The sequence below is a fragment of the Gigantopelta aegis genome, chromosome 15 (assembly GCF_016097555.1).
Source record: "Gigantopelta aegis isolate Gae_Host chromosome 15, Gae_host_genome, whole genome shotgun sequence".
In the NCBI taxonomy this organism is placed as follows: Eukaryota; Metazoa; Mollusca; class Gastropoda; order Neomphalida; family Peltospiridae; genus Gigantopelta; species Gigantopelta aegis.
Window position 1 is genome coordinate 20456408 of NC_054713.1, and position 12345 is coordinate 20468752.

The window sequence follows — 12345 nt, forward strand, 5'->3', positions numbered from 1 at the left end:
CAAGAGACAAAACCAGTTCGAACAGCACGTTTGCTGCTAGGTGTTCCAATGCCAAAAATAGACATCGAGATGATTATTGCTCAAGCCATAAACCAATTGGACATTCCAGTTGGAGGAACACATTTTCTAATAGGTCTCCCATCCGTGAACGCAGACACGAGGAAGTATATCATTCAAGGTGTTCCAGTAGAGAACGCAGACATTCAAACTGGAGCAACGATCATAGACAATGACTGGATTATTGCTAAAATATATAATAGTGAACATTTGGAACCAGAGGAGGTTTGTTTAATGCTTGTTACTCACCTTGAGAAGATTACCCAGTTTTTGTCATCAAATTGTCCAATAGAAGATATCCCGTTGTTCTTTAGGGTAGTCAACAAAGGAGTGTCGTCTTCCCTGACACATTCACACAGATGCAAAGTGCTGTACACTCTACGAGAACAGAACTTTTTTGAAAGACAAGATCTTCAAGAGGAACTGAAATGTTTCTATACCAAAGAGACTTTGAGTATGTCAGACATAGAATTCATAGCAGATATAACAGATCTGATGAAACTTTCAGTTGATCTGGCTGCGTTGCCACTGAGAGATAGTTTGATCTGTAGTGTTATGTTAGAGCAAGTACTCAATAAGCTTGGAGACGGCATGCAGCATTTGAAGGACAAGCTCACCGAGGTGAAAGAGATACAAAACCAAATGAGACAATCCAACAAAGACTCGGGCCATGATGGCGGCATCGCACGTTTTATGCGTGAGTCAGAAATGTACATTTTACCATCAGTTGACATAATCCGAAGTAAGAGCAACAAAGAACTCACAGAACCACACGAAATAGGAACTCCTTTCGACAGTGAGCTGCATTACTTGCTTTATACATTTAGTATCTTCCGTGAAGATTTCATCCGACCTCTGTGCAATGGGATCATACGATACATGAGCTTCATGGATGAAGAATCAGATCATTACTTCAGGGACACAGATGTACGGCTATTTGAAGATGTACATATCCAGTCAAAACATTTTATAAAAGGAACAGGAATAGTATGGGAGATTCAGTTAGCAAATATGCATTACCATCCTTCAATTCTAAAGTTTGGATCACTTTTGTGCTTCTCTCATGATGGGTTCTCAACTTTATTCTATGCCACTGTTGCACACAGGGACGCCGAGTCATTAAAACAAGGGAAAATCGATGTGAAATTCATTGATATCGACACTCAGACGGTTTTAGCATTGGTGGAATATACGTTTGTCATGTTGGAGAGTCGCTCATTTTATCCCGCATACTCGCACAGCTTGAAAACACTGAAAGATACGTATAACAAGATAGAAAGGAAATGCTTATCTCTGCCTTTGAAGCCATATATGATTGGACACAGCGTGGAAACAAGGGCTCCTAAATACCTTGAAATGATAGATACAGTCTCTTTTAACTGTTTACTTCAATATGAATCTGTCGGTACTGCCGAGAAATATGACAGCGTTTGCATTACAGACCTTAAACAGTGGCCGATGTCTGATGAATTAGGACTTGATGAATCTCAGTATGAGGCACTGCAGATGGCACTCACAAAGGACGTTGCTCTTATCCAAGGCCCACCAGGCACTGGGAAAACATTTATGGGCATTCGTCTCGCAGAATTTCTTTTATCAAATCGTCACCTATGGAGGGAATCAGATAGAAACTTACCAAGACCTTTGTTGCTCATTAGCTATACCAACCATGCATTAGACCAGTTTCTCGGTGCCTTGATGAAACACCAGCATTACAAGGAGTGTTACCATTTTGTATTGTGCGAGTAGGTTCTCGATGTGAAAATGAGAAACTTGAACAATACAACATAAGGGAGCACAGACGGGCATCATTCAAATTTAGAGACCATCGCAGGACAATGAACAATCATAATGAATCATATGAGTTTAACAATCGCATGATTAAGCAATACCAGAATGGTCTTGTTCATGAAGATACTTTGAGTACAGTAATGTCATACAGACATTATGAACTGCTTACTAATGGGTGGATTCCTAAAGATAGATGTCCAGACAATGGAACACGGCTCCTGATTTGGCTGGATGTCAAAGTGAGTCAACCAACTGGCAATATTGCAAAAGGGATGACAGATGACATTTTCTGGACTGAAGAAGATTTATTTGAAGAAGATAAAGAAAGACTGCTGGACATTTCTGATGACATGGAGAATGATGAAGATCAAAACAACATTCCCAAAATGGCACTCAATGAGATGACTTTGGTGTCAGAAAAATACTGGCAAAACGTGCCAAGCAATGAAAGACTAAAACTATTCATTAGTGTGGTTAACACTGTAAATACAAATGACAAAATGTCTTCTGTTGAAGAATATTCAGTTATTAATATATGGCAGCTTGATGTTCCCCAAAGATGGAGACTTTATCGTCACTGGATTTGGAATGCCACAAGTAAGTACAGGACTGCCGTCTCTGAAGCAGAATTTGAATTAGAAGAGTCATGTCAACTCGACAAAGAGGTCAGAGCTGCATTGGATGTTCAGATCATGAGGGAAGCACGTGTAGTAGCCATGACAACTACAGGCGCAGCACAATATTCTTCTGCACTGCAGATTGTTGCTCCAGCTGTGGTTATAGTAGAAGAAGCTGCCCAGGTGGCTGAGCCACATGTTATTGGCGCTTTGTCTCAGTCGTGTCAACATTTAATTATGATTGGCGACCATCAACAACTGCAGCCGTCATACAATGACTTCCAGCTCTGTAAAAAATATAAGACAGATGTCTCATTGTTTGAGAGGTGGATCAGAAGTGGAATGGAATACAAACAGTTGCAGCTTCAGCATCGGATGCGTCCTGAAATATCTTCCTTATTGAAACCGCACATCTACAAGACTCTGGATGATCATGATTCTGTGTTTGAATATAAGAACATTCGTGGCATGGCAACAAATTTATTTTTCCTTGACCACGATCATCTGGAAGACCATAGTGAAGGATCTCTGAGCCACAGGAATCAGCATGAAGCCAAAATGATAACAAAACTGTACCGACATTTAATACTTCAATGCTACTCGCCAGACGATATCACTATACTCACTCCCTACAAAGACCAAGTCTATCTTCTTAAAGGTATAATTCAAGAGATGGAGCAAAATGATCCAGTTTTGCAGAGAACATTTCCTTCTGAAGAAAGGAAAAAGGTAAGAATCACAGCTGTTGACAACTATCAAGGGGAAGAAAACAAGATAATCCTGATATCTTTAGTTCGCAGCAATAGGAATAAAAACATTGGTTACTTGTCGAGAGCCAATCGAATATGTGTCATTCTTTCTAGAGCTCGTGAAGGTCTGTATATCATTGGCAACATGAACATGCTGAAGGAGAAATCTACCCTTTGGGGGGAGGTCTTGCTGAAAGCAGAAGAAACTCAAAATATTGGGAAAATTTTGAAGTTGAAATGTGAGAAGCATAAGGTAGAGATTGCTGTGGAAAAGCCCGAGGACTTTGCCAAGATTGCAGACGGAGGTTGCAACCAGGCTTGTGAAACCAGACTAGAGTGTGGTCATGCATGCAGTCGGAAATGCCACATCAGTGATAAAAGTCACAAGCTGCCTTGCAAAAAGCAGTGCTCAAAAGTGTGCCCCAGAGGACACCTCTGTCAAAAAGAGTGTCATGAAAAATGTGGTGACTGCAAAGAAAAGGTGATGGTTGAACTTGAGTCATGTGGACACACACAGGAAATCCTTTGTTATAGAGACCCACGCAGTGAACAGTGCAAAGAACGGTGTACAAAGAAGTTAGACTGTGGTCACGTATGTCAAAGAAAATGTGGAGAACGATGCAATACACCATCTAATTGCATGGAATTGGTTAAGATTGATGCAAGATGTGGACACAACATACAAATTGCTTGTTTTACTCGATCAAATCCAGACTGCAGAGTGCCATGCCAAGGGATTCTTAAATGTGGACACCAATGTAAAGGAATGTGTGGAAAATGTTTCCATGGCAACCTCCATCAAGAATGCACAGAGAATTGTACTCATGTTTTAATTTGTGGACATGCTTGTAGTAAAAAATGCAATATTCCATGCGGACCTTGCACCCAAAAATGCGAAAATAAATGTTGTCATTCTAAGTGTAAAAAAGAATGTGGTGATGTCTGTAACATGTGCATAGAACTATGTCGTTGGCGTTGCAAAAGCGGTTGTCCAAACAAATTTGAATGCAAACATAAGTGTGGTGAACCTTGTGACCGATCAGCTTGTAATCATCCATGTAAGAGAAAGCTTTTGTGCAAACATCGCTGTGCTGGGTTTTACTGTGAACCTTGCTTTTGTCTGGAGTGCCAAGATGACGACCCAAGAGAAATCTTTTTTGGTGCTGAAGATGAACCAGATTCTATATTTTACCAACTTCCTGACTGCAAACACATTTTTGAAAGTTTTGGTCTCGATACATACATGGAACAAACATCTGCTGATGATTCGATTAGACGAAAAGAGTGTCCAAAGTGCAAATCGCCTGTACTGAATGCTCAAAGATATAACAATGTCATCAAGTCTGCCCAAAAAGATATTGAGGAAGTTAAGAAAAGGTTTTTGTCTAGTAAGGATGCATTACGAGAAAAGAAAAAGCTAATTCGGTCATTTAAAAATATTCCCAGACCATGCCAGCATATAGTTAAAACCAGCAACACAGTCCAAGCCATGGATAGGGTTTTAATGTTTCTCCAAAACCGGGATACATTTGTGGACAGTATTATGTCTATAATGAATGAAATAAACCAGGAAGGGGAGAAGTATATTGATATTGATCAAGTGCATCATCTCATGAATGAACTCATAAATCTGGATAAATGGCTAACTCACAGAGATACGTTTTCAGCGCAACAGGTGGATGAATGTCAAATGGAAATAACTCGAATAAAACTTTGGTGGAAAATCTGTCGTATCAAAGGGCATGTTAGCCAGAAGCACGACCAAGCATCCCTTGATGATAAAGATAAAATAGAATCCATGGCTCTTGACATGGGAAAAACTAAACTATCACAAGATGAGGCAGACAAAGTGTCCAAGTTCATTGCAGAAGCCGAGCAGAAATTCCAAATGTGTGGGCTTTCTAAGGATGAAAAAATAATGATTGTCAAAGCAATGGACTACTCCAAACAAGGACATTGGTACAAGTGCAAAAATGGTAAGTTTTTAAAGTACACTATACCAAACATGGACATGGGTACAATTACAATTAATGGTACATTTAAAAAAACCTAATGGGGGGGGGGGGGGGGGGGGGGGGGGGGGGGGGGGGGGGGGGGTTGGGGAGAAGTGGGAAAATACTGTGTTTTTAAAATAAGCACATTACATTAATGGATGGCGAACCAGATTTAAGACTACAAGATAATCATAGTGTGTTTTAAAAGTAAACACAACATTACATTAATGGTTGGCGAACCAGATTTAAGACTACAAGATAATCATAGTGTGTTTTAAAAGTAAACACAACATTACATCAATGGTTGGCGAACCAGATTTAAGACTACAAGATAATCATAGTGTGTTTTAAAAGTAAACACAACATTACATCAATGGTTGGCGAACCAGATTTAAGACTACAAGATAATGATAGTGTGTTTTAAAAGTAAACACAACATTACATTAATGGTTGGCGAACCAGATTTAAGACTACAAGATAAGATTTAAGACTACAAGATACATAATGATAGTGTGTTTTAAAAGTAAACACAACATTACATCAATGGTTGGCGAACCAGATTTAAGACTACAAGATAATGATAGTGTGTTTTAAAAGTAAACACAACATTACATCAATGGTTGGAACCAGATTTAACCAAGATAATGATAGTGTGTTTTTAAAGTAAACATAACATTACATCAATGGTTGGCGAACCAGATTTAAGACTACAAGATAATGATAGTGTGTTTTTAAAGTAAACACAACATTACATCAATGAACCAGATTTACAGACTACAAGATAATGATAGTGTGTTTTTAAAAGTAAACACAACATTACATCAATGGTTGGCGAACCAGATTTAAGACTACAAGATAATGATAGTGTGTTTTAAAAGTAAACACAACATTACATCAATGGTTGGCGAACCAGATTTAAGACTACAAGTTAATGAACCAGATTTAAGACTACAAGATAATGATAGTGTGTTTTAAAAGTAAACACAACATTACATCAATGGTTGGCGAACCAGATTTAAGACTACAAGATAATGATAGTGTGTTTTAAAAGTAAACACAACATTACATCAATGGTTGGCGAACCAGATTTAAGACTACAAGATAATGATAGTGTGTTTTAAAAGTAAACACAACATTACATCAATGGTTGGCGAACCAGATTTAAGACTACAAGATAATGATAGTGTGTTTTTAAAGTAAACACAACATTACATCAATGGTTGGCGAACCAGATTTAAGACTACAAGATAATGATAGTGTGTTTTTAAAGTAAACACAACATTACATCAATGGTTGGCGAACCAGATTTAAGACTACAAGATAATGATAGTGTGTTTTTAAAGTAAACACATTACATCAATGGTTGGCGAACCAGATTTAAGACTACAAGATAATGATAGTGTGTTTTAAAAGTAAACACAACATTACATGAATGGTTGGCGAACCAGATTTAAGACTACAAGATAATGATAGTGTGTTTTAAAAGTAAACACAACATTACATCAATGGTTGGCGAACCAGATTTAAGACTACAAGTGTTTTTTAAGACTACAAGATAATGATAGTGTGTTTTAAAAGTAAACACAACATTACATAATGATAGTGTGTTTTAAAAGTAAACACAACATTATGGTTGGCGAACCAGATTTAAGACTACAAGATAATGATAGTGTGTTTTAAAAGTAAACACAACATTACATCAATGGTTGGCGAACCAGATTTAAGACTACAAGATAATGATAGTGTGTTTTAGTGTGTTTTAAAGTAAACACAACATTACATCAATGGTTGGCGAACCAGATTTAAGACTACAAGATAATCATAGTGTGTTTTAAAAGTAAACACAACATTACATTGGCGAACCAGATTTAAGACTACAAGATAATGATAGTGTGTTTTAAAAGTAAACACAACATTACATCAATGGTTGGCGAACCAGATTTAAGACTACAAGATAATGATAGTGTGTTTTAAAAGTAAACACAACATTACATCAATGGTTGGCGAACCAGATTTAAGACTACAAGATAATGATAGTGTGTTTTAAAAGTAAACACAACATTACATGAATGGTTGGCGAACCAGATTTAAGACTACAAGATAATGATAGTGTGTTTTAAAAGTAAACACAACATTACATCAATGGTTGGCGAACCAGATTTAAGACTACAAGATAATGATAGTGTGTTTTAAAAGTAAACACAACATTACATCAATGGTTGGCGAACCAGATTTAAGACTACAAGATAATGATAGTGTGTTTTAAAAGTAAACACAACATTACATCAATGGTTGGCGAACCAGATTTAAGACTACAAGATAATGATAGTGTGTTTTAAAAGTAAACACAACATTACATCAATGGTTGGCGAACCAGATTTAAGACTACAAGATAATGATAGTGTGTTTTAAAAGTAAACACAACATTACATCAATGGTTGGCGAACCAGATTTAAGACTACAAGATAATGATAGTGTGTTTTAAAAGTAAACACAACATTACATCAATGGTTGGCGAACCAGATTTAAGACTACAAGATAATGATAGTGTGTTTTAAAAGTAAACACAACATTACATCAATGGATGGCGAACCAGATTTAAGACTACAAGATAATGATAGTGTGTTTTAAAAGTAAACACAACATTACATCAATGGATGGCGAACCAGATTTAAGACTACAAGATAATGATAGTGTGTTTTAAAAGTAAACACAACATTACATCAATGGTTGGCGAACCAGATTTAAGACTACAAGATAATGATAGTGTGTTTTAAAAGTAAACACAACATTACATTAATGGTTGGCGAACCAGATAATGATAGTGTGTTTTAAAAGTAAACACAACATTACATCAATGGTTGGCGAACCAGATAAGACTACAAGATAATGATAGTGTGTTTTAAAAGTAAACACAGCATTACATCAATGGATGGCGAACCAGATTTAAGACTACAAGATAATGATAGTGTGTTTTAAAAGTAAACACAACATTACATCAATGGATGGCGAACCAGATTTAAGACTACAAGATAATGATAGTGTGTTTTAAAAGTAAACACAACATTACATCAATGGTTGGCGAACCAGATTTAAGACTACAAGATAATGATAGTGTGTTTTAAAAGTAAACACAACATTACATCAATGGATGGCGAACCAGATTTAAGACTACAAGATAATGATAGTGTGTTTTAAAAGTAAACACAACATTACATCAATGGATGGCGAACCAGATTTAAGACTACAAGATAATGATAGTGTGTTTTAAAAGTAAACACAACATTACATCAATGGTTGGCGAACCAGATTTAAGACTACAAGATAATCATAGTGTGTTTTAAAAGTAAACACAACATTACATCAATGGTTGGCGAACCAGATTTAAGACTACAAGATAATCATAGTGTGTTTTAAAAGTAAACACAACATTACATCAATGGATGGCGAACCAGATTTAAGACTACAAGATAATCATAGTGTGTTTTAAAAGTAAACACAACATTACATCAATGGATGGCGAACCAGATTTAAGACTACAAGATAATCATAGTGTGTTTTAAAAGTAAACACAACATTACATTAATGGTTGGCGAACCAGATTTAAGACTACAAGATAATCATAGTGTGTTTTAAAAGTAAACACAACATTACATTAATGGTTGGCGAACCAGATTTAAGACTACAAGATAATCATAGTGTGTTTTAAAAGTAAACACAACATTACATCAATGGTTGGCGAACCAGATTTAAGACTACAAGATAATCATAGTGTGTTTTAAAAGTAAACACAACATTACATCAATGGTTGGCGAACCAGATTTAAGACTACAAGATAATCATAGTGTGTTTTAAAAGTAAACACAACATTACATCAATGGTTGGCGAACCAGATTTAAGACTACAAGATAATGATAGTGTGTTTTTAAAGTAAACACAACATCACATCAATGGTTGGCGAACCAGATTTAAGACTACAAGATAATGATAGTGTGTTTTAAAAGTAAACACAACATCACATCAATGGTTGGCGAACCAGATTTAAGACTACAAGATAATGATAGTGTGTTTTAAAAGTAAACACAACATCACATCAATGGTTGGCGAACCAGATTTAAGACTACAAGATAATGATAGTGTGTTTTAAAAGTAAACACAACATCACATCAATGGTTGGCGAACCAGATTTAAGACTACAAGATAATGATAGTGTGTTTTTAAAGTAAACACAACATTACATCAATGGTTGGCGAACCAGATTTAAGACTACAAGATAATGATAGTGTGTTTTAAAAGTAAACACAGCATTACATCAATGGATGGCGAACCAGATTTAAGACTACAAGATAATGATAGTGTGTTTTAAAAGTAAACACAACATTACATTAATGGATGGCGAACCAGATTTAAGACTACAAGATAATGATAGTGTGTTTTAAAAGTAAACACAGCATTACATTACTGGTTGGCGAACCAGATTTAAGACTACAAGAAATGTAAATGTCCTTGGTGAGAGATGAAAAACCACTACACCAATTGCTCTGCCACCAGTCATTAATCTGTCATCTGGGCAATGACAATGACAATGAATTTATTCTTATAAAGTGTAGCAAGCAATCAATACAGCTGAGGAGTGTTCCAAGGACAGCATGCTTGAATCTATGGAAATGTGCACAGAAATAAAATGAATTGTAACCAGACACTGAACAGAATTAAGGGGAATAAAAACTGGTAAACTTAAGTTTTAAGTTATGTATTACCTTTTTAATTGGAAATGTTTGATCAGAATATATATTTTAATATGTTATTTTAATCTTGATTATTTGAAAAATGGGGCACTAGTGCAGATGCAAAATAATAATTACAACAACAACTATAATAATGTCATGAGGTGAATTTGGTCATTGTGATCCTTCACACCTGACACGCACACGCTTGCGCGCGCACACACACGCACACACACACACACACAAAACCCACTGGAAAGCAGGGCCCTAAAGGGTGGGGGGAGGGGGGGGGGCAAAATAAAGGAATCAAAACATTTTTATCTAGTTCTAAATACGTTGCAACAAAATAATCTTCTTATATGTAAAAATCATTAGATGGTTTATCAATGTTGTGAATTTGATTTTATTGAAATATAGCAATTAAACTGTCATTCCTTGTCAGCTGCTAAATTTGTTGGGAAGCTTCATTGACCTATCGATAAACACAATCACGAATTTGGTCATTCTCACCCATCAGGACAATGGGTTTTGTGGACACCATGAGTATGGTACGTGGGGTCAACAATTCACTGAGGTGACCATCCAGATCCATGGGTCTCTTGTTCGCGTTTTGTGTTTTCTTCAGGATTATTATTTATTATTTTATTGTTATTCATTTATTTGTTTTGTCATCATTCTGATTTTGGTAGCAGGCCTAAATTAAATTCTTTTCAACTTTTATAGCACACCTATTTTGTATTCCATTCAGTTCATTTGACTAACTTATTTTCGTGTTTACGGTTTTGTGGTTGAGAATTGTGTCCACTTGATGCAAATAACAATCAATCGCTTTATTTTGCCGAAGCTGAAATCGGCCATTGGCAGAGTTAGTGCTATTTTCTTTACAAACTTCCCTGGAGCACATTGATTAATTAATCTTTGGCTATTGATTGCCAAACGTTTCGCAATTCTGATATGTAATTTTATTGAAAATAATGATTTTTCTGCACACATCTTGTAGATGTGTTACCAAGTTATATTTAAAGAAATTATATTAATAAATATCCACGGGCATGAGACGCCATTACAAATTATCTCCATAAATACATATGCACCTTTAATATGCATGTCCTATTTTCAGGTCACATTTACACAATAGGGAATTGCGGCGGTGCCATGGTGACTTCCAGTTGCCCTGAATGCGGCGAGGTAATTGGAGGTCAAAATCATCGCCTAGCTGACGGTAATGACGTTGCTGGGGAAATGGATGGCGCCACATACGGGGCCTGGTCAGAACATGCAAATATGGAGAACTATAATTTTGACGCCATTATTTAATTAAGGACGCTAAACTGGCTATCGCGTATCACTCTGCGAGATGACTTCATGCGATTTCAACTAGGATTTGGAAACCTTACTTTTTGAATGTCCTGTCGGGTGTCTCGTCGAAGATTTGCAAATGTTGTTGTTATTTATGTTTACTTACTTGTCGTCTGTTTTGTTTGTGGGGTGGGTTTTTTTCTTCTCATGCTATGTATTTATTCAGATTTGTGTTTTTAGTTATCAAGACACATATAGAATTCCGATTAATTGTTTTGTGTATATTGGTTTTGTTGTTATATTGTTAAAAACGTTTTCGCTTGTTTGTTTTGTTTTAATTTAATTTTTTGTTGGTTTTTTTCCTTTGTCTTTTTTGTACTTATTTTAATCACTTGAATACCTTGTGGATGTCAACGACTTTCATTCTTCTAAAACAAAAACTGTTTATACATTTACAAATATATATGAGAAAGCTTTCGCGATTTAGCTTTGCAAATGTTCAGTCCCTAAAGAGCTTCATATAAGTATATTGAAAACGTTCAAATTCGATATGGATGCGCCAAATTGTATACGTCGTAATATGTTAACAGTACGTTAACGTGATGGTAAAATAAAACACATTCAAATTATACTTTCGATATATATATCTATATTATTGTAAATAATTCGACTGCTGTAAATATCTTATGTTTCTCACTGATACCCATGCAAAATAAAAAAACGATAAAAAGTGGGAAAAACCTAATATATATATTCCATGATTTCATGTTCTTTACGTGATTGTATTTTTTATTTATTAATCTCTTTAAGGTGTGAATATGCCATGGTCTTTTTATTTTGTAGCGTTTTGTTTCTTAATTATTTATTTTGATATTAAATATACTCAGTGTAATACAAAACCCCATAACATATCGTTTTATATAAACGTGTGATTCATTAAAAAAATATAAATGTTTAAAAGAAAAAAATCAAGAGAATAAACGACCGCCACTATGTAATGTGGTGGAAGATTACAAACTGATGGGTCAACCGATCACCATTTCAGTACAGTACAGTAGATGTGCAGTATCTTCTCATTCATACTGCTTTACGGTTTTGTTCTCTTCTGGTC

General features: G+C 35.7%; 2 protein-coding genes across 2 annotated transcripts; both read left to right on the plus strand.

The window, feature by feature from the left end:
- Positions 1 to 48: 48 nt before the first annotated feature.
- LOC121389708 (NFX1-type zinc finger-containing protein 1-like) lies at positions 49 to 1806 on the plus strand. Its single transcript, XM_041521359.1, has one exon. It carries the CDS (start codon positions 49 to 51, stop codon positions 1804 to 1806), a length of 1758 nt encoding a protein of 585 aa, XP_041377293.1.
- Positions 1399 to 11559, plus strand: LOC121390697 (NFX1-type zinc finger-containing protein 1-like). Its single transcript, XM_041522584.1, has 2 exons — positions 1399 to 5190; positions 11056 to 11559. The coding sequence occupies exons 1-2, from the start codon at positions 1896 to 1898 to the stop codon at positions 11250 to 11252; spliced, it is 3492 nt and encodes a 1163-aa protein (XP_041378518.1). The 5' UTR covers positions 1399 to 1895; the 3' UTR covers positions 11253 to 11559.
- Positions 11560 to 12345: the final 786 nt, after the last annotated feature.